This window comes from Conger conger, chromosome 5 (genome assembly GCF_963514075.1).
Source record: "Conger conger chromosome 5, fConCon1.1, whole genome shotgun sequence".
Classification (NCBI taxonomy): Eukaryota; Metazoa; Chordata; class Actinopteri; order Anguilliformes; family Congridae; genus Conger; species Conger conger.
In genome coordinates, this window is record NC_083764.1 from 42125947 (window position 1) to 42151093 (window position 25147).

Genomic DNA, 25147 nt, shown 5'->3' on the forward strand with positions numbered 1-25147 from the left:
CAGGACGTGGAGTTGAGTAGCGCTGGTCAAGATTCAGCCCGAGACAGTGGGGCTCATCCATGGACCAGAGTGTGGTGCCTTAACCGAATGAGCCAACCAACAGGCCCCTGTCTTCATGGAAATTTTACAGGAAGAAAATAATAAGAGGAGGGGAAAAAAGATGATCACAGTCATCAGCCATGCTTTTATTCTTAGATACGGTCTACCACATAACCCGTTTAACTACCCACAGTCCCTGTGATTAGAAAGTTTAATTTGAAATGAAGAGCGAACATTTTCAAAGTGCAAATAACCACACCGTCAAGCCTTGGTTAGAGCTAAAGGGGATGGGTGTAAATCAAGTTTGGACGGTTTAAACAGAAAGCATACCTTGCAAACATTTAAGCAGTTTCGGTGACGTAAAAATGAGCACAAATGGGATTCAAATGATAGAAATAAACAACTTAATATAGTCCAAAAGTTAGACTCCGTCTTAGTGAAATCGATTTTGGCAAAGGTGCACAAAGACAGGGATTACCAGTGCAACATGACTATACTTTAGCATGGTTATTTTATATTTTCAAGGTAAAAATCCTGCATATAATGCCAATAGAGGGTGGTACAATACATGAGCAACTAACAGAATGTAAGTGATGTGTCCATAAAATAATTAATGCCAATGCTTAGTAACCTCACCACTGCTGTCTCCTGAGCTATATAACTGTGCGTCACTCTAAGTCAGGGGGCCAGGCATGTGAACGATCCTCCGCTCATCGGACCCGCGCCTCATCAGGAGGACCTGCGGTATGTGATGTGCAAATGCTGCATCAACGGCTGGTCGCTCGTAGCCATGGAGACTGTTTGTTCAAGTTTGCCGTCCCCACGCAGTCGGAACTCCCTGGAGATCTGAGAGGGGGAGACGCATGCAAGTTAAAAAAAGAATGAAGTCTACACTCATGCCATTTGTGTTGATCGTTTAGAACATTTCCATGATGCAGTGAGAAAGAGGTGTATTAATACACAGCCACAGGACAGTACTGGGGGGGAGGGGTCTGTTGTTCAGCCTTACCTGCTGGACGTGAGGTTCCTTGGCGAAGGAGGTTCTGGCCAGTGCATGGGTCTTCAGGCTCAGCTGCTGACCTGTGAGCTCACCCTCCTCAATTTCCACCAGTCCTGCCCATACAAAAAAGAGAAGCATTTCAAATACATTTATATGGATTTCTGATGCATGTAAAAAAATACTTCCAATGTATGTGAAATGTATGATAAATATATTTTCAATGCATTTATCAAACACATTTCTAAATAGTATTCCAAATGTCTTTCATAAGCATTTGCATTGCATTTGATATATATTTGGAATACTATTTCAAAATATGTTTGATAAATGCATTACAAATATACAATACAAATACAATTCTGAATATATGAATCGGCCAGTTTTTATACATTTTGACATCTTAAATGCATATAAAAATGTCTTTGAAGTATATTCATTTTCCATATTGGATGGGAACTTGCATGCATGGAAACACACACACACAAACTGGATTTAGCTGTCTGGAGGCCTACATTCCTCTAGTTCTTAACTGCATGATAACCTGTTGCCATCTTAAACAAAGTGTAAAGATTCATCCTAATTTCAAGTGACCAGATTTCTTTGGAGGACTGCAAATGAGCCGGCACTTCCAGCTGTAATTATGCTTGATTGATATCTAACCATATCAGAGTCACACACTGTCATAGCTTGTGAAATATGCACACTGCAGCCAGCAGTATTCAAACAGCATTTGTTAAAGTGTTCAGTCAGACAACTCACAATTAACTAAGCAATATTTATTGAGGTTTAATGTAGACGCAAACTTTGGTGTCGCTCTGCCTCTCATTGCTCCCTGTTGCAAGCCTGCTGAAACAGGGAGTGGCTACACTCATGGGGATCTTGAGAAGCAGAGCTCGCAGGTGGATGCTGGGGTTGTGATGGGAGCGCAAAAATTGTGAATGCATGAATTAAGAATAGCATAGGATAATTTGAGCAAAAGCAGCTAGCAAAAGTGGCAATAGCATGCAATATAGGCAATGGCAGCATTCCAAAACAGGCAGTGCAGCAGAAAGAGCCAGGCAGAGCAATGGCTTAGCATGCAGAATGAACCAGGCAGCAATGCAGCTTTAAATGATTGCATCAGGGCAGCTAGCAGGCAGCACAGCATGGCAGAGCATGCAAAATAAGGAAGGGCGTAAACAGGTAAGGTTGGTGCTTTATATAGCCCCTCCCATTAGATGTAGGCTTCATGTGAGTTGTCTGCCCAAACTAGCTCTGCAGGCTTGCATCATTTGAGCTAATTTACATACATACCTGAATTCTGAGCAATGATGAAAGCCACCCTGTTTGTACCTGGCTGAAGCCTGATAAACCCACACTCTCTGTGCATAGGTTTTTTACTCTCCACATGGGAGGCATTAAACCTGCAGCAAAAGAAATGGTTTGTTCACTGTCTATAAGAGACATATTTATGAGATTTCTGTAGTCAAAAATTACATGGATTTATACAAATGCATGTATTTCATGCTGGTACTGTAAGCTGAAGGCAGCCCAGCATGCGTGTTACTTTGAAGAACACTTATTATTGCATACATGAAGTTGATGACGGGCTGGCCCACGTGGGTGAAGTGCAATGTCTCCGAGTAGCGAAAAGGCGGAATGGTAGGAAAAGAACCCTCCCCGGGTTCGTCCGACTCCCAGGAGCCCAAGAGCCAATCCAGTGCCAGCACCGCTGGATTCAGGGGGGGCGCTGCAAGCGAACAGAGAGTTCAACTGAGGACAGTCGATGCGGGTATGCACAAGAAAACCGGGATATTATTACAGATTTCTGACATAGAAAAGTTACCATAGCAATTATATGTGTAGACGAAGTTCGTCAAAATCACTAATTACGTGTAGGCGCAATATAGATTTCGAAAATAGGCTATACTATAGCACATCTGTTGTGTATACCCCCAAATAGTAGGCTACGTAATGGTTTAATCAGTCAGGATTTCAGAAACGATAACCAGAAACAGTACGAGTGTTAAAGATTGTTCATGTTTTAAATGTAAATTAGAATGCAATTCGCAACTGAAGCATTACTGACATTAAACTCGTTCATTTTATTTGCTGTAGCCTAATACATAGGATAGTTACATTTCTTGCTAACATTCGTTTGGCTACAAAACCAAAAGTCTTCCATTACCTGCTTGTTGAAGGGTACATGCCATGTAGAAATATTAATATAATAGCCTAAATTGTGATTATTTTATTCATCGGTAGGCTACCACTCAGCCAGTAAAAATAACACGGCAAAGCCTGCCTTGTTGGTTCACATTGACATTCAAACTAAAACCTTGACGAGATGGATGTTGGGAAATGTAGTAATTAAGCCTATTCTCGAATCTGCGCAGACGCAGATTTATGTGAGCCAGCTTTTGACCAGTCGTACACGAGTGGGACTCAATTGCATACACACGAGTGTATGTATACATGTATGTATTTACATTTACGACATATTAAATGTCATAAATTAATGATTAAATAAATGTTATTTAAACAAATTCCTATGTTTAAATGTAGGTGAGAAAAACTAATAAGTGCTTCGGTTGGCCAAATGGGTCGTCCAACCGAAGCACTTGAGTTACTAAAACCGGTACTGGAATGTGCAACTGCAACTTCGGGAAACCCGAAAAGATCAGGTACTGGAATGTGCAACTGCAACTTCGGGAAACCCGAAAAGATCATGAAAACTAAGGAAGGTATTTCCACAGGAACACTTTTACTTTGCACATTGACTTTTTAGAACGATATGTATTAAAACTCAGATGAATGTAAAGCAATGGCATCCAATATAGGGCAGACTCTGAATTCTGAATTCACAAAGACGTGTCTACCCGAATTCACCATATTTAAACATCTGAAACATCCTTTACAGTAAAATGAAATGTAATTATCTAGAAGTGAAAATCTGACTTTTTTTTTTTTAATATATATGAACAGCTACTTTGTAAATGTAACCCAGTCATGAAACAATAACAGTCAATTTAAGTTCACTGTTGAGCTCAAGGTTGCGTTGCACGTTCAGTACGCAATGCTGCCATCTTTCGATGAAAGAATGTCAATGCAGTTCTTCACAACCAGGCGTAAGCAGTCGTCCCTCTGTTGAGCATTTCCATACCGAGTTGACATTTTTACAATGACACCAGCGGCAGTCTCCATCTGCACCTGCTCTATCGCCAACTCCGCCAACTCTAAACTGAATTTTCATGATTGGATGTTTGAAACATGGTGCAAAAGCAAACAATGGCTTGTTAATAACACAACACACACAATGTATCATCTTGTACTTGCACCCCGATGCATGTTAGTGATCCTTTTTGAGAACCTGATAAAAATAAATGTTTTGTGGATCTTCATTCAAGGGTTTTCTTCTGTTGCCTGATTGGCAGAGTCTCCCTTCCACAGCTCTGCGATGGGCTGGTATTGCACTGCTTCAATGGCCATTTCGCTGTGTGTCTTGATTTCTGTGTGCACGTCCTCTATACTTTTGGCGGCATCAATTACCTATAACGAAGATTGAAAATCCCATAAGCAAGTATAGATCACCTGGTTTGTTCAGACATAACATTTAGGTAAGAAAACAACACAATAGATTTATCTTAGATAAGAAATGTTGGAAAATGTAGGCTACAACTGAAATAGATAGGTAGGGCTGTCAAACAATGCTTAACTTGGATAAACATCATATAGCCTATGTATAGTGGGGCGACATGGCTCAGGCAGTAAGAGCAGTCGTCTGGCAGTCGGAGGGTTGCTGGTTCGCTCCCCTGCCCGGGCTGTGTCGAAGTGTCCCTGAGCAAGACACCTAACCCCCAAATGCTCCTGACGAGCTGGCCGGAGCCTTGCATGGCAGCCAATCGCCATTGGTGTGTGAGTGTGTGTATGAATGGGTGAATGGAGAAGCATCAATTGTACAGCGCTTTGGATAAAGGCGTTATATAAATGCCTGCCATTTGTATAGGCTCTCAAGAGCATGATGAGCCCACATAGACGCTTATCTGACCAGTGTTGGTAATGCAGTTGTCAAGAAAATGTAAGAGTTTATTTACATTACATTAACACTTCTGATTCGTGAATTTACTTATGTGTGTGAAAAAAAAGTTTTTAGAGAATAACTTGTGCTGAGTTGAAAGGCCCACATTTCATGTTTTTGAGATTATATAATCATCCTGGAGCTTGCGATTTGTGTTTCATACTGAAATGTATGTATGTATATTTTGGGGGTTTTTTCCAAGCTGTTTGTAAAATTATTTCCCACATGACATGACGTATGTTTTTGCATAATAATCGGATGACATGGCTAAATGTTAACACAGGGTCAGCTCTAAAACCCCACCGGCTAGTGAACCGGTTACACAGGTTGGGCATGTTTCCACTACATTTAAATCCACGCATCAAACAGTGTCTATACTTTCCTTGTAATGGTTTACTCCACCATTGCCGGTATGGAACAAGCGCAAGCTGGTACCCCTAAATGGGGCCAACCCACAGAGAGCTGAACACAGAAGGTGCAGGGAGAGTGGGAATTGGGCTCAGGGGGACGGGGTTAGGGACTTTGAACTGCTCTTGCGAACATTTTGCCGCCGGCAACAAAAGGATGAAGCTGTCTTTGTCTGCTCAGTCTTTTCACAACCGGATCGCCCCCCCTTCAGGACTTCAGTGTATCAAGTAAAGAGCTTTAAATATTTAATAAACATAAAGGTCTGCCGTTTGCTTTGTTGCAAAGCAACCCTATTCAAGTATGATTTGTGTCCTTGGTGACTGTGGTAGCCTCTCACCTGCCAGTTGAGGGAGGGGTCCTTCTTGAAATGCTGGTACCTCTGTAACACAGTCCTCTGGAAGTCGCTGGTCTCATAGCGCTCTGCCCCGAACTCTCCCCGCTGTGCTGCCACCTCAGGGCTCAGTTGCAGGTACAGCACCAGGTCTGGCTTGGGCAGGCCAACATCTGGGTTCATGCACCACTCCAGACTGAAGCCCTGTGCCCAAAGTGGAGATGTGTATCTTTTAGCAAGCACCTCGTCAGCTGGCCTTCACTTTCTCACACACCGTGCTGTTTTATTACACAATTAACATCTAGGCACTGCATTAGATAACATGAAAGCCACTCCCAATGTATCCATGTAAGTGTCCTAGTACTCAGGATGACCTGCCTACTCAAACTGTAAAGTTTTTCACCTTGCGGCCAGTTACAGTTATTCTATTCTATCCTCCCTTGTAATAAAACCCATAATCTGCACTAACAAACTCGATAATCCTGTGTCTTATGTTAGTCACATGACAGGACACATTCATTTTTTTATATTCTACAGTGGTGTGAAAAAGTGTTTGCCCCCTTCCTGATTTCTTATTTTTTTTGCATGTTTGTCACACTTAAATGGTTCAGATCATCAAACAAATTTAAATATTAGTCAAAGACAACACAAGTAAACACAAAATGCAGTTTTTAAATGAAGGTTTTTATTATTAAGGGAGAAAAAAAATCCAAACCTACATGGCCCTGTGTGAAAAAGTGATTGCCCCCTAAACCTAATAACTGGTTGGGCCACCCTTAGTAGCAACAACTGCAATCAAACGTTTGCGATAACTTGCAATGAGTCTCTTACAGCGCTGTGGAGGAATTTAGGCCCCCTCATCTTTGCAGAATTGTTGTAATTCAGCCACATTGGAGGGTTTTCGAGCATGAACCGCCTTTTTAAGGTCATGCCACAGCATCTCAATAGGATTCAGGTCAGGACTTTGACTAGGCCACTCCAAAGTCTTCATTTTGTTTTTCTTCAGCCATTCAGAGGTGGACTTGCTGGTGTGTTTTGGATCATTGTCCTGCTGCAGAACCCAAGTTCGTTTCAGCTTGAGGTCACGAACAGATGGCCGGACATTCTCCTTCAGGATTTTTTGGTAGACAGCAGAATTCATGGTTCCATTGATCACAGCAAGTCTCCCAGGTCCTGAAGCAGCAAAACAGCCCCAGACCATCACACTACCACCACCATATTTTACCGTTGGTATGATGTTCTTTTTCTGAAATGCGGTGTTACTTTTACGCCAGATGTAATGGGACACACACCTTCCAAAAAGTTCAACTTTTGTCTCGTCAGACCACAGAGTATTCTCCCAAAAGTCTTGGGGAACATCAAGATGTTTTCTGGCAAAATTGAGACGAGCCTTAATGTTCTTTTTGCTCAGCAGTGGTTTTCATCTTGGAACTCTGCCATGCAGGCCATTTTTGCCCAGTCTCTTTCTTATGGTGGAGTCATGAACACTGACCTTAACTGAGGCAAGTGAGGCCTGCAGTTCTTTGGATGTTGTTGTGGGGTCTTTTGTGACCTCTTGGATGAGTCGTCGCTGCGCTCTTGGGGTAATTTTGATCGGCCGGCCACTCCTGGGAAGGTTCACCACTGTTCCATGTTTTCGCCATTTGTGCATTTGTCAATTACTTTCTTTCTCATTTGTTCCTGAATTTCTTTAGATCTCGGCATGATGTCTAGCTTTTGAGGATCATTTGGTCTACTTCACTTTGCCAGGCAGGTCCTATTTAAGTGATTTCTTGATTGAGAACAGGTGTGGCAGTAATCAGGCCTCGGTGTGGCTAGAGAAATTGAACTCAGGTTTGATAAACCACAGTTAAGTTATGTTTTAACGGGGGGGCAATCACTTTTTCACACAGGGCCATGTAGGTTTGGATTTTTTTTTTTTCCCTTAATAATAAAAACCTTCATTTAAAAACTGCATTTTGTGTTTACTTGTGTTGTCTTTGACTAATATTTAAATTTGTTTGATGATCTGAAACATTTAAGTGTGACAAACATGCAAAAAAATAAGAAATCAGGAAGGGGGCAAACACTTTTCCACACCACTGTATATAACAGACAATGAGAGAAGGAAAATGTGAAATATAAACTAATATAAACACAAACATTTTGTGATGTAAGCTATAACCATAGCCAGGAGCATCACAAATGAATTTGGATTTTGACATTTATGGAAATATGATAATACCTCATATTTTTTGGGTTACTGGTAGCTAAATGTGTTTTACTTCAAAGTAACAATGCCAATATAATGTATCAAAATTGTATGTGTATCAAAATGTTAATTTCATCCGAGGTAGGACAATATGAGGGGTAGTGCTATTTCCAGAATAGCAATTTGAGCGACTGGGTGTGTCATCCTGAGTTCAAAGATCAATTTGTCACATTGCCATTCATAAAACATGTCAGAGAAGGAGTGTTTGTGAAGGATGAGTTCTGCCTTGTGGCACATAATTGATAAGGTATGTAGACAGGGGACACCTGATCCTAGTCCAGCCATAACCAGATAGTTTATAAATCCAATGTTCTCACAATTCATCTTCATACTTGTTTTAATATTGTCATAAAATCCTATAAAAAAGACATACACTGGAAAGGGGCTATTTTACAGACCCTAAGGATATACAACAAGTGGCAGCTTTTCACCTCTTGTAAGACCCCCACTCAACCTCCAAAGCATTCAACTTACCGGCTTGGCACTGGTGAATGCCACGCCTGAGAAGGCGTACCTGTCCACCACCAGACTGACGCCCTGCTCTAATTTCTGCCTCAGCAGAGGCCTGTGACAGAGGGGAGAGCTGAGTCAGACACACAGCATAAAGCACGGGGGCCCTCCTATATGACCTGAGCCACACAGACCAACAGAATAACAGCAATGCATTCAGCACCAGACCTGGGTCAACAGTGAGAAATTTCAAATAAACATCAGATCAAGTGTGCAAATATATTATATAAAAGTTTTGTTCTGAATATCAATGAAAGTGTATTTCAAATATTTCAAATGATTGCGATTCAGGTCTATTCAGCTCACTTGCACAGTACACACATCACAACTGTCTCCAGGTTACAGTCCAAACACATATGAGTGACTTGCTGCAGTATTTCTGCATGCATTTCACCAAATTAATAATTCATGAATTCATTTATATTTTATTTTTTAATTCTAGACAGGCTGTTCAGATCACTTGCCAACAGTGGTTTTTCACACTGGTTCTGGTTCAATCATTTACTCAAACCATCATACATATAATTTATTTGCTTTGAAGATGTCAGCCAAGTTCATAATTATTGGTACCCTTGATAAATATGCACAAAAAATAGTTATTTGCATTATTTTCCAATGTGTAATGTCCCAATACTGAGTTTTCAAAACTTAACACAAGTAGCACAACAGCAGTCTATGTGGACTAAACTGTGGACCATTTTTATTCCTTTCACAAAATGCATTCAAAGACAACATCTTTCAAATTTCATTAATTATTTTCTCACTCAAACACAACCACCAGCAAAACTCTGTGTATCTACAGCACTTTTTGCACGTTAACATACAACAAACATACTGTCCCATGCTGATGGATGTTCGTTACCTCATTGTTATACTCTATTGAAACTGGATGGAATGGAAGTGATGGAATGACACAATATAGTTCCTTTAAACTGAGATTAACAAAATTGTGCCCATAATTTCAATTTTGTACTATGATTTCAGAAAAAATGGGATTACTTCAGAAAAAACATGAGTAAATGTATTGCAATAAAAGTATATTGTTTTCCAAATATGGTTGAACATTTGTTATATGATTATTATCATATGTAGCATTTTTACTTCATTTCTGCCAATAATTTTGGAGCTGACTATATATAGTTAGATTCATACTCAAACAGCACACCCCAAGGCTGCAGTGCCAGTGTCCAAGGGTCTTCCCCAGTTTATCTACAAAAAGTCATCAGACCCTACACCCCTGCCAGACCTCTTCGTTCAGCCTCCACAGGCCGCTTGGCACCTCCCCCTCTCCGAACCTCCACCTCACGCATACGATTACTGTCTGTTCTGGCTCCACGGTGGTGGAACGAACTCCCCGTTGAGGTCAGAACTGTAGAATCTCTCCCCACCTTCAAGCGCACGCTGAAGACGCACCTCTTCAAGCAGCACCTCTCCCCATCCCTCCCTACCTCCCTGTGAACCTTAATTGTTGTTTCTGTGACTTGCTTTGTGTATCGGTATTTTTAGTTGGCTAGGTAAGCAGTGTTTGGATAGTTAACTTTGGTCACTTTTGCTCTGTTTGTTTGTTTCTTTGTTCACAAAAAAAAAAAGGCCCTCGTCCTTATCTTTGTTGTACAGGTAGCAGTTGAAATTGTACTTCCCTCTAGGGTCTTTCAGCGAACTTATCCCTGGTTATGGGTATGCACTTTGTTGTACGTCGCTCTGGATAAGAGCGTCTGCCAAATGCCAATAATGTAATGTAATGGATCTGATTTATCAGAAGCATGTAACGCTCATGCAGAAGGCAGCGCTGATGCCAAGCAAGAGGTGACTCATACAAACAAAAACATACAATGCTGTTTGATGTAAAACATACTGGCTGTCTGACAAAGATGTTTTAACTAAAAAGGCCTTAGGTCATACCTGCAGGATCATTTCCCCTCTAGCAGTTTTTAACTTTTTTTTAAACTTACTCAAGTTCCCAGCGGTTGGCAGAAAAAAGCAAGTGCACAGCGTGATCCTCCAAGTTGTAGTTCTTCTCCAGGTATGCACTGATCAGCTGACCTATCTTTGTAGTTCGATCTGCACAAATACCAAGAATCAATTATAACAATATGACGGGGACATCGGATTTTTTAGATATTATAAAATCATGGTTATAAAACCATTTCAATATAATGATGCTTTGCGAGAACAATTGACCACGCTCCGCTTGACTCATTTTCCCAGAAGCACCACTGAGCATTAAAACCCGGATTATCTTGTCCACGTTTCCATTGGAATAAGATATTATTTTAATGTCGAATGTTCGGAATTAATAGGCTATTTCGATGGTTTGCCCAATTTGTCAAACAAAGACATAAGTATGCACAATTTCGCAGCATTATAGCAAATTGGCCAGATGTGGGACAAAGACGAGCGAGGAGCTGTGCACCAGCTCACCTGACTGGAGGCAGTAAATAATTTAAATTTACCAGGGAATCTTAACATTTCAACGGGTCGACCACTCTTCCGGAGCGCCTGGACAAGCTTCTTGCACTGCGTAGTCTTTCCGGCCCGGTCCACACCTTCCAGTACTATTAGAGCCCCTCTTCTATGCGACATATTTGAACTATTGTTTAACTAAATTATACCTGTGTTTAACAAAAAAATACAATCATGATTAAGTTGCCGATACAATCCGCAGAAGAAACGCTGCTGCTGCTGACGCCTTGCTAACCAACGCGCTTTCCTTATTTTGGGTCAAGTAGATTCGTTTCGAGGCAGACCGAGAGAAGAAAAAGTCCTTGTGCCGTCAAGGACCCATAAAGTCAGATATTATAAGCACATGGTAAGAGTAACTCTCTGGCCAATACTAGCTATGTATTACACGTTATTTCTCCCAAATGTACCCGTAATATACAACGTCTAATAGATCTTGTGTTTCAGGTGGTGTGCGTATAGATCAGGTCAGATTGCACCACCTACTGTTCAGAAACCAAATTCAGAGTTATTATTTTCATTCATGCACAGTACTGCTGTGTTTGTTGTCAGGTCTCTGTTAAAAGTCTCTATCAAAAATGTCTTGTTTTTGATAGTCTTTATAGAATATTAAAAAAATACAAAAGTAAACAGAAATCCAACATACATTTTATTAAACAGTTTAATTCTTTGTAAGGGTGTTGTGCTGACATTGATTTAAACAAACATGCGCATTAATCTGGTGAACCACTACATGTGATTGTATTTGATCATTTTGCCTATTATTTTATGTTCTGTTAAATGTTCTTTCCAATATCCACAGTTTTATTATAAAAAAAATCCTGAGGAGGGATTCCTTCTGACAGCCCCTGGGGGCAGTCTGTTTCAGATTATCACATTCTTTTGCCCGTGAAACAAAAGGGGCAGACATTCTCTTTAGGCTTTGGGACAGTTCTTCAGAGCATCAGCAAGTGCCACCAAAACCATGTCAGCATTGGCCTTGCTACAGTTGTATCCCATGAGACCCACACGCAGCACCTGTGGCACACAGTGTGAGAGATGGACTCAGTTTGGCAGCTTGCGCAAAACACGGAACATCGCCATATAATTGTGCAACAAATTTATCTGATAATCATGGCTGTAAAATTCGACAGATCCAATAAAAGAACATTTTAACAACTACTGTGTTAACTGAACATTATCTCTGTGACCCGTATGAGTAAATAATCCCCTCCTCCTGCAGGCACACACACACACACACACACACACACACACACACACACACACAGTCTCAGTTTGCCCTTTTCCTCACCAATCCCACAGAGGGCCCCAGGCCTCCAGTGATTTCCATTTGGTGGTGTTTCACGATGTAAGCTACAATCTCCCTCCAGTTGTACCCCGAGGGAACGGCAATAGTGGTGACCGATGGCAACCTTAGGCTCTGGAAGACAAATCAATCTGTCAAAATACAAGCAGGATCAAATGAATTAAATCTAAATGTTTGTTTTCTTTAAGATATATCTGGTCCATGCTGGGTGAATGCAACTTGAGATAAACAAGAAAAATGTGAACATTGCTGGACTATTTCCCATTACACATCCCAAATTTAGTTAAAAGCCTGCACTACTCCGCTGTCTCTCTGTTGTGGGGCTTACTTTGTCTGGAACAAATAGCTTGAGCCCCAGGTCCTCCAGGCCTTGATACAGGTACTCTGCCACCTCCTTGTGATGTCTCCATGAGTTCTCTAGCCCCTAAGGAAGCATAAAGGTGCTCACATGAAGTACTCACACTGCGTTGTAATATAGCAATATAGCTATGGGTGTGACTGCTATATGATAAAAGCTCATCCAGTCAAATATGCTGCCATTCAATTGATTCTTTCTGAAAGTGTCACAGAGGTTATTTAGTTTGATCTACACATGCATAAGGTGAATGCAGGGTGAGCATGTGAGCATTTGAACATATCCCATCTATTAAACTCATGAATGAATCAGATTTATTTGTTTTGTTTTTGTATAGCCTAAACCTAGTAGGGAAAGTGTTGACTATAAGAATATGTTATGTAAAAAGGGTCGGCATAATAAGCTAAAGCTTCAGCCTACACCTTTTCCATTACTATTACTACTACTACTATCCGCAGTAGATAGTACTAGTACTATCAGGCTTTCTTGCTGACCCAATGGTATATCTCAAAGCTCCTGAATAGCCAATATAAGACATATCCAATTAAGGTTTTCCAGCACACATTCAATTAATCTTATTATGGAAATGTAGTTGAGTTAGTATTTCCTCTCTTCCTGTTCTTAACAGATGAGGGCTGGGGTCACAATGTTCCTTCTCACCGTCTCTGCAAGGATAGCCAGGCTCTCTCTCAGAGCAAAGAACCCAGACACAGGCCCTGTGTGGTGGTATCTAGAAGAAGGAAAAGGAAAACAGTTTACTGCCCGAGTTCCCATTTTTTTCTAATTTGTTTTATCTCAAGGTTTTGATTTTGAAGCACTTGGGCAGTTACATCTGTTTACCCAACAGGACATGCTAGCAAAATCACCCACTGAACTGTGAATTAGTTTTATTTCAGTCCCTTTGAGCTCCATGCTAGAGACCTTGGACCTTTGGCTTAGCAAACACATCTATCTGCTTTGGGCCCACATAATACATTCTGTGCATGAAGACATCTTACATTCTTGCTGGTTTGCCATCACAGCCCCAGTAATTGGACAAGTATGTCATGTCCAGGAGATAGGACACTGGCTTTGTTTTCCGGTTGAACATCTTCTCACTGTAAGAGTAGAGAGTGGAGACAATAGAGATTCATGTCCACAGTGTCATGCTGTCATGGTTACAATCTCAAATGCAAGGTCACGCCAGTGATTATGTACTGTACATGGCCTTGTTGGATTCATACCATGCTCTGTCATTAAAGGAGATGGGCGCAGTCCCTGGAGGGGCATTCAATGCCTTCTGGGAACCCGTGTACAGGATATCAATGTCTACAAATGCATGGACAACACAGACATACATGGGTGACGTGAAGTCCTATCACTTCACATACACAATTAAGGGTTATATCATACAAGGGCTTCCCTGGTAAACATTAGCAAATACTCTGGACTTACTTTGCTTGTCCATGTAAAGGGGTGCACCACCCAAAGATGCCACTGAGTCCACTAAGAACAAACAGTTGTGCCTGAGAAGGGAAACAAAGTCTGAGCTGAGCAAACGTCATAGAACTGTCAGCCATTTTGTAACAACAAGGATGCAGCAGACATGAACGTCATTTGAACCTTGGGTGACTGATATGGGCAGGGTCTAAAACTCACTGGCGGCACAGGTCACCAATGCCATCGACTGGGTGCGCGATGCCTGCAGACGATTCGCCGTGTGTTAGAAAGAAAAGCACAGGCTTGTGCTTGGCCAGGGCCTTTAGAGAGAGGGAAAGGTAACAGCTCAGTCTATGATGTCACATCCGTTTACTCATTCAATCAATCACTTGTAATCACAATGTACTAAAGCAGCTATTTGATTTGGCTGTCCTAGAAGGACTGCATGGGATGGAAAGAGACAACCATACAAACACTGTGGCAAAGGACGATGGGCAATAATACAGTGTGTTGCAAAGTCGCATTAAAATATGTTTGAATAGGACTTTTTCAACTCCTACATATAAGTAACTCTATATAATGTCAACATGAAATAAAGCATTTAGTTCTATTCAGAATTTTTAAAAAGTACCTGAAATATCTTAATAAGTATTCTCCTCTTTTGTATTAACAACTTAAACTCTGCCAGTTGCTAAATCTCTTGAGAGATCAAAGCAATAAATCAACAAGGTCCACCAATGGTGATTCTGAATGCAGAATAATCTAGATTGCAGAAGAAATACCCCAGGTTTTGTGCGGTCTGACAACTGAAACAGCAGATAAGATTATGACTCATTATGATTATGTTGTCCAAATTCTTTTTTCAGCAGATAAGGTTAGTCACATAATGAAGACCAAGGACCTGCCCATGGGACTTTGACTCAAAGTTGTTATGAGGCAAAAAGTGTGCTGGGAAGAAATATTTTCTTTGGATGTGCAGGCTCTACTTTAATTATAAAAGAAATGTATATTTCAATGCATGACCATTTTAAGATGTACATTTTAAGAGTGAAAACATCAAAAGGATGAAATACATTCTGAAAATGTGCGTGTTTGGGGTAATTAGCTGTTATTTAAAAAACAAGTATATCAAGACTAATACTAATAATTGTGATTATTATTGTTGGAACAATCATGAAGACATTACCTGTTCAATTTCTTCGTTGGTAAAATAACCACCTGGAGCTTTCACCATAGTGTGAACAACGGCGCCTGTTTCCAAGGAAAATGGTGAAGATTCATTACATTTGTTTGTGGATTTATGATTTAAAAAAAAAAAAAATACATTAAAAAAACAGTGGAAATTATTTCATGATCCAAATAAGAAAACGACAGCTACATATATGTTACGATGAGGTTGTGAAATACACTTTACCCATCCTCCCAGCAATTTCCGCCACGCGCTCTCCCCAGATTCCATTGATTCCTACGAGAACACTCTCTCTCGGCTCCACAATGTTGGAGATGGCGCATTCCATGGCTGTGTGTCCAGACCCGCTCATGGCAATCGTCATGTTATTCTCTGTCTGAAAGGCATACTGTATTCCCTTCTTGATGTCATTCATAATCTGCAACAGAAGAACAGTATACATATTACATATAGCCTACATACTAAACTGTTGAAAACACAACTTAGACTCAGCTTGAACAGCATAGGCCGGTTTTCAGCAGGGTTCTTATTTATGAATCATTATTCAGCTGAGAAAGATTTTAAAGGGCATTTTAAAGTTAAAGTTCTTATAATGTGCCATTATTGCTGTAAACCACTTACAGCACCATGTGTTCTGAAGGATGTCTCATACCATGGTTTTCCACCAACCATTGTGGTTTATTTAACAAAACAATAAAACTATTGTTTGTTATTTAGCAGCTTTTGCGATATCGGACTTTCTGTTCTTTAGATCCATGTCCGAATGTAAGCATGCGAAAAAGCAAGAACACATATACTGGTATATTAACGGAATTAAAATAAACACAATCGTCCAGAAATGGAACACTCACAACACATGCGTAAAACCAAAAACTATTCAATGTTGTACAGCATCACTAATCTTAATAGCTAGGCTGGCTGTATACTAAAAATTTTCACTTGTCAATTATCAACGGAAATTTTATAACGACTCTACCTATAAAAATATAAGAAATAAATACCTCAAACATTTCTGCATGCATATGTCCAATTATTGGCCTCCCACCTGCGGCCAGAATGCGCGGGGGCACATTGGATGGCCCCGGCCCAAACATGTAACGATGAGGAGCCTCGAGGGGTCTGAGCAGGCATGCCGGTGGTGGAATAGAGACCGATGACATAGCGCGGGTGAAACGGGGTAAGAGAGCCGGCGAAATCGCTGCATGCTGTGAAATCTCCGATGCAACCTGCTGCGCTAAAAGCGCGCCCCTGCAAAACAGAGCCCTCTTCATGGTCGCTTTGGTATGGTATCCCGACTGAGGACTAATGCAACGGAGATCCACTCAATATATTTAAGTCTGGTTTTGCCCAAGTTTAAAAAAAAGAAAGAAAGAAAAAAAAAAAGGTCTTTGACCTCTAGTGCACCAATTTGCGAACGTCACTGTTCGGTGAAAACAACACCCCCCCCCCCCCAAAAAAAAAATAAAAACGTTGACAACCTAATTCAAGAGTCGTTCTATACGTTAGATTGTCCTGTATTGTGTCACCAAACAGTAAATGGTAAAACTGGGAATTGCTAGTTAATTAAACACAAAATTGTAAGTTAATGCTGAACTTGCACAGAACGCGACTGTGTTTTTAAAGATTAACAGAGTTGAAAAGACGGTCATAATTAACACATTCCCAACTATCACTGGTTTTTGAAGGCAGTATGAGAAATGTTTATTCCTGTTTCCATGTTTATTTCAGCGTAGGTTTACTAGATGGAGTTATTAATGCAGAAACGGATACGCTGCTTTGTTGTGATTTGTGAGAGATGTTCTTCATGGGATTCACAGACATTCACAGGTAATGATGTTTGCCTGTGAAGGGATCAATTGTGTGACGTTTGTATGGTGTCAAGATCATTCTGATCAATGGTACCATTGATTGGTCACCTAATGAGAAATGGTCACCTTCTCTCTTACTACCATATCCTCAGAACACAGAAGATACAGTACTGTGCAAAAGTCTTAGGCACCCGTATAACATTCTGTACAGATAAGATTCTTTCAAAAATAATTCAAATAAACGTACTATACATTTTACCTTACATTTTAATAATTTGCCAGAATAGTTAAAAACTGAATCAAATAAATATTTTTTGTGACCACCCTTCGGTGTTAAATCTGCATCACTTCTCTGAGATAGCCAATGCTGTCCTCAGTTCTATAAAACAATCAGCAGGAAGCTTGCTTTCACTGGGACTGTTGTGTTTTTGTTTGGTTTTGTTGTTTTGTACAATTTGGCCAGCTGTTATTGAGGTACTTGGCAAGGAGTCTGCCCTCTTCTAGGGACATGATTGGTAGACCAGGACACACACACGCATGCACATATACCAAAAAAAAAAGAGACTCAGAGGCGGCAGTTGGGTAATTTGTAACCATCTGTTTGGACACAGCCATCCGTTTCCCAGAACATACAGTCTAGTACTGGCCAATGGGTGATAAGAATGTTTTCTCTTAAGAACAGACATCATAGTCGTACGTTCATATGGAATTAGTGTTTAAGGAGGGAGGACGTGTGACGCACCTTGACCAATGTTATCATCCCAAAGGGCATTGCAGAAAAGCATAATACTTTACATTATGTACATTATTACCCACAAATGCTTTACATATTATATTCTGTAACATGACAGTGAGAAAATCTGACGGCCTGGTTTATGAAAAACAGGTAGCAAATAGCTTATATTTTATAATATAGAGCACAAAGAAGCTTGGCTTCTGACTGTGATACTTACAAAAGGAATGGCACAGTCCATAAGAAAAAAAAAAGTTACTTTCAGTTTTCTGAGCATACAGTTCATTAAAACTACAATTTAAGCTGGAAACCACTATTTCCCAAAATATACAGTCAGGTCCAAAAATATTTGGACATTGACAAAGTTATTGTTCTTTTAGTTGTCTACCACAGAATATTGGAGTCGGAAGTTCTTCTGCTGCTGTAGCCTATCCACTTAGAAGTTTGATGCGTTGTGTGTTCAGAGATGCTCTTCTGCATACCACAGTTGTAATGTGTGGTTATGTGCATTACTGTCACCTTCCTGTCAGCTTCAATCAGTCTGGCCATTTTCATCTTTCCTCTCTCATTTACTGCACATTTCTTGAAATATGCAAACCACCCTGTCTGGCAGCAACAATCATTCCAAGGTCAAAGTTACGTAAATCACATTTCGTCCTCATTCTGACTTGGTCTGAAAAACAGCTGAACCTTTTGACTACGTCTGCATGCTTTTATTCATTTAGTTGCTACCCCATGATTGGCTGATTAAATATTTGCATTAACAAGCTGGTGTACAGGTCTACCTAATAAAGTGCCCACTGAGTGTTTATTATTATGCAACGGGATCCCGAATGCAGACTGGGAGTACACTGGATGAGAAAGTTGTTAAGTCGGCAAAATATTCTCTCAATACAGTGTACTTTATATACATATTCCGGTGGTTTTGCTGAGTGTATTCATGTGCAGACTTTTAAGGAAGTAGACAATACTTTTTCGGAGATCCCAGAGTGAAGAAGAGGCACGTCTACTCTCAGTGAGATGCTATAAATACGTATATCAGCAATATGACATTTAGACAATCTTTTCACCTACTTAACAACTTCCTCATACAGTGTACTACATTTTCATATTCAACAGTTTGCAAGTAAATGTTTTGGACCCAGCCAAGGTCTCTCACAAAAACCCTTAAATCAAATGCCTACAAGAAAAGCACCTCAAACAGAAGTGTGTAATATGTATTTTAAAACAAAAGCAGAAGCTTCATTCTTAAAACTCTCTTCTTCGTTCTCATTTTAAAAGCTTGAAGGCCTATCTCATCACTGCTTATCCCCAAAGTTCATCAGCTGCCTCAGCAATCATTGTCCTTGTGGACTACACTACAGAATGCAGGTGCCTTATCAACCAACGAACCTGCTATTGCACGTGAGAGGAAGAGTGCTCTGCTGAATGAAATGCCTTGCCATAGCTGATCATGTGCTGCCCTGCAGTGCTGCTGGCTGCAGCTGGCACGGTCCGGATTCAGGACTGTCAGGACAAGATCAAAATCCCTTGAGTCCCTTGAGAGTCCGTTGAGATCAAAATTGCAGTCAAATGGTCCATATATACACTCAGTGAGCACTTTATTAGGTATTTACTAGACTTATTGGTCTTCTGCTGCTGTAGCCTATCCACTTCAGAGGTTTGATGCGTTGTGTGTTCAGAGATGCTCTTCTTCATGCATAGTTATTTGCGTTACTGTCAACTTTGACAGCTTTGGTCAGCTTTGGTCAGCTTTGACCAGTCTCCTCTGACCTCTCTTATTAACACATTGTTTCCCGCAGAACTGCTGCTCACTGGATGTTTTTTGGACCATTCTCTGCAAACTCTAGAGACTGTTGTGCATTTCTGAGACATTCAAACCACCCTGTCTAGTACCAACAATCATTCCACGATCAAAGTCAGCTAAGATGTTTGATTACATTACATTACATTACATTATTGGCATTTTGGCAGATGCTCTTATCCAGAGCGACGTACAGTTGATTAGATTAAGCAGGAGACAATCCTCCTGGAGCAATGCAGGGTTAAGGGCCTTGCTCAAGGGCCCAACGGCTGTGCGGATCTTATTGTGGCTGCACCGGGGATCAAACCACCGACTTTGTGTGTCCCAGTCATTTACCTGAACCACTATGCTACAGGCCTTGATCACATTTCTTCCCCATTCTTCCCATTCTGACATTTGGTCTGAAAAACAGATGATGGCTTCAGTTTATGGCTTCAGTTGTTGCCACATGAGTGGCTGATTACATATTTCCATTAATAAGCTGGTGTACGGGTCTACCCAATAAAGTGCTCACTGAGTGTATGATGCCATTAGAAGAAAAAGAGGCTGACATTAATATCAGTAAACAGTTTAAACGAAACTCAAGAGGATGTGTTTTACAGTATAACAAACATGTTCAAGATCAATTAAACAGGAAAAAACAAGTTGTATTTATCTGAAAGCGCTCTCACTTTAATGATAAGCCGCTGTGTCCGTTCGAGTATGTGTGTCAATGCAGGGACTTTGACCTGAACCGCTGCTGCTTCACAGTCAATAAGTAGACTGGCTTGTAAATAAGTACTGCGCATTCAACTGTGTGTAGCCTTTGTACTGTGGTGGAGCCCTACACCTACCACAGAGAAGAGTAAGAGCAAATGGAACTCCCAAATTTGGCTCTGAAAAGGAGAGTTAGATAATCACTCAATGTTTATTGCAGAGTCAGATAGGGCTTATTAACTCTCAGAGTGCTACTATAACTCTGCATTTACAGGCCCCATGAAATCCCTGGCAAATGCTGTTTACTTGAAGGAGTGAGAAGTGAGCTGGTAGATTTTTACAGTGACTTGTTCAGGATTTGTCCAGGTCCTGGGGTGGGAGAAGCCAGGGGGGAGGGTGGAGGGGTGGAGGGCAGTACTTTCCAGGGTAAGGGAAAAGGACTGTGTGCTTTTGTGACCCCATGTTGAGGGTAGTATTTTCCAGGGTAAGGGAAAAATGACTGTGTGCTAGTGGTAGTAGCCTGGCCACAGTGTAACTGAGGTCTGGTATTTCTCCTGCAAATAAGGAGGCAGGTTCGTTCATAGGGACTTTGTTGTCAATAGTATTGGCCTGACATCCCACACTGCCAGATAGAGATTATGGACTAATATAAAGGCATATATCATGATAAAATAATGAATGAGCTAGCTACTGTATATAATGTAGAGCAAAAGTTTCATGTTGAATGAGGTCATGAAGCAGAACATGTCACTGTTACAGTTCCATGAACGTAAAATGATAAACTTAGGGTCAAGTTAATAAATGTTTTTTATATGTACTCACAGATAATATACTCAACCAATTTTGCTGTTGAAAATTCACCTGATTACTGAGTGAGGGAAAATCAGGGTGTCTGAATGCTGGACGTATTGTGAATCAAAGTGGTGAGCTCAACCAGTCACAACTTTTTCTTAAATGAAAATCTTCCTATAGCATGTGAGAGAGATGCCTGGATTTGCACAGTCCTTATCTTTGAATAATGCATTGATCTTCTTCACCAATACAGTTTGGCATGTTCACAATATTAGAGATTGCTGGACTTGCACTTTCTGTTCATGATCCCTAGCAGTTCATCTCAAGTCACATGTAAATTGAAATGTCCTTTGTGACTCAATACCTGAGTAATATTAATAAAATAGCACAAACTACAGCTGCACTAGTATCTTATGGTGATATAAGCCTTACCAGTTTGACACTGATGCGAGAGAAGTCTGCCTAACTTCTGGGAATGTGCTTTGCTAATTAACCAATGACAGTGAGTTATTCTGATGAATCATGATCTTGTGTATGTATTGGCTCTATGTATAGGGCTCTAATTTGAGGTGGTGATTCATGGCAACACAACCACTACAGAACACCAAATTCAGAAACTGTAAGTTCCCTTTCCAGAACCTCTAGTGATGGCGTCTGTTCGATCGAGACGACAGCCAAAATGGAAATAAGAACCGCATTTGTAAGTTTTGACCAGCAGGGGGAGTGTGTAGCACATTTTTACAGTGAAGATAAAAAAATTGTTTCCCTCTGTCACAAGAAGGCTCCAGATTTAGCCTGGGATCAGGTGCAATTTCCCCCCATCTTTATGAGACTGAGCGTGGGGTGATTGGCGAATGACAGCTCGCCCTGCAATTTTTTCGAGCTCTGGATAAATGTATTTGAGTGCCCTTGGACAGACCCAATCTGCGAGCTGCTTATGTAATGGTGCGGTCGCAGCGATAAGATTGCTGGCCTCTACTTACCTTTGTCACTTCACTGTGTGCAGTTGAGCCGTGAGCAGTGAATGAAAGTGGCCAGGCTGGTCACAGCTGGATCTACACAATAAATATGCTCCTGGCAGTGAGGGAGCAATTGCAAGCCATAGCGATATGGGGACTTGGTTTATTCTATGGGAGTCATGGGCAGACTCGACTCCTTGTGAGCCATTCCAGGCTACTGTATTACGCTTGTTTTAACATATTTATAGCAATGGTCATAAACAAATCTGATTAATGGCAACATCATGCCCTCTCCATGAATCATTCTCTTTGTGTAGATTTATTCGGTAAATATAATCACATTGAATCCATTATTAATTCATACTGAAATAAATGCACATGGAATTCATGAATTCTTTTTCCCTGATTATGTGATTGTGTAAGAATTGTGTTAATGTCTGTAAGTATTTGATACAATTTTAAAGAGCTATAATTTCTACAGGGTTCTCTCCGTATGGTTGTAAAAAAAATAAGGTGTGCAATGTCAGCTTTAATTTAAGGGTATTCACATCCATATGGACTAAAATAAGTAGGAATTATAGTGCTTTAATATTGTGTCACTATTTGAATACTTACGTACTTGACTGTATCTAAATCGCAGGGGGAATGCAAGGAACTCAATTTTTAAACAGTACTTGACTTCCTTCCTCTGAAATACATGAGGCAAATGGTCTTGCAGGGATGTATATCTTCCTGCTTTCTTGGACTGAGAGACTGTGGCACATTCCTTTAAGAAAGCACGTGAAATTATGGAGGTGAGAGTTGCTCCTGCTGTTAAATTATTCATGGTTTGGTTCATCTTAACTGAGATGAGACGTCTAGGAGACCGTTGCAGACACTGCCACATCTCCACCCCGTGCCGTCAGCCATTTCCGCTGTCCCAGCGGGTGATGCTCCGGCCGCATGCTCTTTCCTCTCTCCCGCCGTAAGGAGTGGCCAGCAGAAAGGGCTGCTGGGAATTGTGAATTCATCAGCATCAGAAGCAAATAGAACAATGTGAACGTTTGTTAAAAGGGGGATCAATGTAAGAGCGATATGGCATTATGCTTTATCATTTTGTTATTATTTGTCTGGTTATTCTGAAATTGATTATGATAGTTCTATTGTGGTAATAATAATGGAATGTTATTGTTATTATTTTGGTGTCGTCATAACTGTCATAATGATCACTGACCAGCAGGGATGCACACACACACATACCCACCCACACACACACACACACACATACACACACACACACACACACACACACACACTCTCTCTCTCTCTCACACATACACACACACACACACACACACACTCTCACACACACACACACACACATACCCACCCACACACACACATACACACGCATGAACACACACACAGACACACCCTTGCTGTCTGGACGGTACAGACCTTCCTTTTCCATCAGACGGCTCCAGTCCCCACCCGCCAGATCCCAGAGCCTGAAAACATCACTCATTTATCATGTGAGCCAGACTGGGTGTGTTGAGAAGACCGGAGAGACAGAGATGAGCAGGAGACTGGAGTTTCTGGAGCAGAGTGAGGTCAGAGTCCGCCTTTTGCACCATGTTACATCAGGTCAAAGTGACCCTTTTCCACCTGCTCCAGCTCCAGTACCTTCTAGAACCAAATAGATAGTCCTCATCCGCTGTCTCTATTGTGTCTGAATCACATTAACAATGAATTTGACCCAGCTACACTTTTTCCTGCACAAACAGCACGTCATCATTCCGCCATTCACTATGACTCACACAGCAGCTTGTTTTAAAGGGGTAGGTAGCAGGCATGTAAATGCGTACCTCTCTAAAGTATGGCCACTACAGAACAGATCAATAAACAGTCAAAGGATTAGGATAAAATTAGCAAGGAGAGAGAATTATAAGAATAGGAGGGGAATCGAAATAAAATGTCATACATTCTACACTCAATTTCCTGGCATTTTCTTTCATATAGCCCCCTCCAAAAGTATTGGAACAACAAGGTCAATTTCTTTGTTTTTGCTATACACTGAAGACAATTGAGTTTAAGGTCAAAAGATGTACGTGAGATGATAGATCCGAATTTCAGCTTTTATTTCCTGGTATTTTCATCTAGATTTGTTAAACAACTTGGAATATACCACCCAATTTTTGGGTAAGCAAAAGTATTGGACTGTGTGTTTCTTGTTGTACAGACGTGTCCTGTTAGATTGATTGGTTAAATAATAAATAGTTCTGAATATCCCAAAACATCAGTCAGTGACATCACAAACAATTCACCCAGGGCATGGGGGAAGGTATCTCAATCAACTGTTCCAAGAAGACTTAGAGAGCAGCAACATAGAAGCTATACTACAAGATGCAAACCACTCATCAGGAGTAAGATGAGATTACAATTTGCATAGAAGTACAAAGATGAAACGTTCTGGAAGTTTCATGGACTAATGAGACCAAGATGAACCGCTACCAAAGTGATGGAAATGCCAAAGTGTGGCGAAAGAAGAATATTGCTCACGATCCAAAACATACAAGCTCATATGTGAAGCACGGTGGAGGAATTGTCATGGCTTGGGCTTGCATGGCTGCTTCTGGAGTGAGTTCACTGATCTTTATTGATGATGTAACTCATGATGGTAGCAGCAGGATGAATTCAGAAGGCTACAAAAACATTCTGTCTGCCAAATGCATCCAAACTAATTGGGAGGAACTTTATCATGCAAGAAGACAATGACCCAAAACACACTGCCAACACAATAAAGGACTTCATTAGGGAGAAGAAATTGAAGTTTTTAGACTGGCCAAGTATCAATCACCAGTCCTGCATTTCACCTTCTGAAGAGGAGATTGTAGGGAAAAAACCCACAAAACAATTGAAAGAGGCTGCAGTAAAAGCCTAAAAAAGCATCACAAAAGTAGAATCCAACAGTTTGGTGAGCAACAGTCATTTATTGCAAGTCAATAACAGGCAGTTATTGCAAGCAAGGGATATGCTACCAAATATTGTGTG

General features: G+C 40.8%; 3 protein-coding genes across 3 annotated transcripts; all 3 read right to left on the reverse strand.

The window, feature by feature from the left end:
• Positions 1–170: 170 nt before the first annotated feature.
• thap4 (THAP domain containing 4) lies at positions 171–3370 on the reverse strand. Its single transcript, XM_061242904.1, has 5 exons — positions 3207–3370; positions 2612–2768; positions 2333–2442; positions 1049–1152; positions 171–885 (listed from the first exon to the last, which is right to left on the reverse strand). The coding sequence occupies exons 1-5, from the start codon at positions 3229–3231 to the stop codon at positions 769–771; spliced, it is 513 nt and encodes a 170-aa protein (XP_061098888.1). The 5' UTR covers positions 3232–3370; the 3' UTR covers positions 171–768.
• A 1050-nt stretch (positions 3371–4420) lies between these two features.
• On the reverse strand, positions 4421–11474 carry LOC133129079 (thymidylate kinase-like). Its single transcript, XM_061242903.1, has 5 exons — positions 11050–11474; positions 10549–10657; positions 8561–8651; positions 5842–6039; positions 4421–4567 (listed from the first exon to the last, which is right to left on the reverse strand). The coding sequence occupies exons 1-5, from the start codon at positions 11177–11179 to the stop codon at positions 4421–4423; spliced, it is 675 nt and encodes a 224-aa protein (XP_061098887.1). The 5' UTR covers positions 11180–11474.
• Positions 11475–11692: 218 nt separating this feature from the next.
• Positions 11693–16667, reverse strand: agxtb (alanine--glyoxylate and serine--pyruvate aminotransferase b). The gene is made up of 11 exons (XM_061243212.1): positions 16327–16667; positions 15551–15743; positions 15323–15387; positions 14356–14456; positions 14152–14222; positions 13941–14025; positions 13716–13814; positions 13378–13447; positions 12691–12786; positions 12348–12476; positions 11693–12073 (listed from the first exon to the last, which is right to left on the reverse strand). The coding sequence occupies exons 1-11, from the start codon at positions 16594–16596 to the stop codon at positions 11972–11974; spliced, it is 1281 nt and encodes a 426-aa protein (XP_061099196.1). The 5' UTR covers positions 16597–16667; the 3' UTR covers positions 11693–11971.
• Between the last annotated feature and the right edge of the window lie 8480 nt (positions 16668–25147).

Excerpts from the sequence above, each read along its gene's own strand:
- thap4 (XM_061242904.1), bottom strand. The coding sequence starts at position 3,231 with ATGGCATGTACCCTTCAACAAGCAG. Across the intron at positions 1,153-2,332 it reads CATCATTGCTCAGAATTCAG|GACTGGTGGAAATTGAGGAG; the intron begins GTATGTATGTAA and ends TTGTATGGGCAG. Across the intron at positions 886-1,048 it reads AGGAACCTCACGTCCAGCAG|ATCTCCAGGGAGTTCCGACT; the intron begins GTAAGGCTGAAC and ends TCCCCCTCTCAG.
- LOC133129079 (XM_061242903.1), bottom strand. The coding sequence starts at position 11,179 with ATGTCGCATAGAAGAGGGGCTCTAATAGTACTGGAAGGTGTGGACCGG. Across the intron at positions 10,658-11,049 it reads TGAAATGTTAAGATTCCCTG|ATCGAACTACAAAGATAGGT; the intron begins GTAAATTTAAAT and ends GTATTTGTGCAG. Across the intron at positions 8,652-10,548 it reads GCCAACCGCTGGGAACTTGA|GCCTCTGCTGAGGCAGAAAT; the intron begins GTAAGTTTAAAA and ends CCTCTGTCACAG.
- agxtb (XM_061243212.1), bottom strand. The coding sequence starts at position 16,596 with ATGAAGAGGGCTCTGTTTTGCAGGGGCGCGCTTTTAGCGCAGCAGGTT. Across the intron at positions 14,457-15,322 it reads CCAACGAAGAAATTGAACAG|GCCCTGGCCAAGCACAAGCC; the intron begins GTAATGTCTTCA and ends CTCTCTCTAAAG. Across the intron at positions 12,074-12,347 it reads TGGGGCCCTCTGTGGGATTG|GTGCTGCGTGTGGGTCTCAT; the intron begins GTGAGGAAAAGG and ends TGTGTGCCACAG.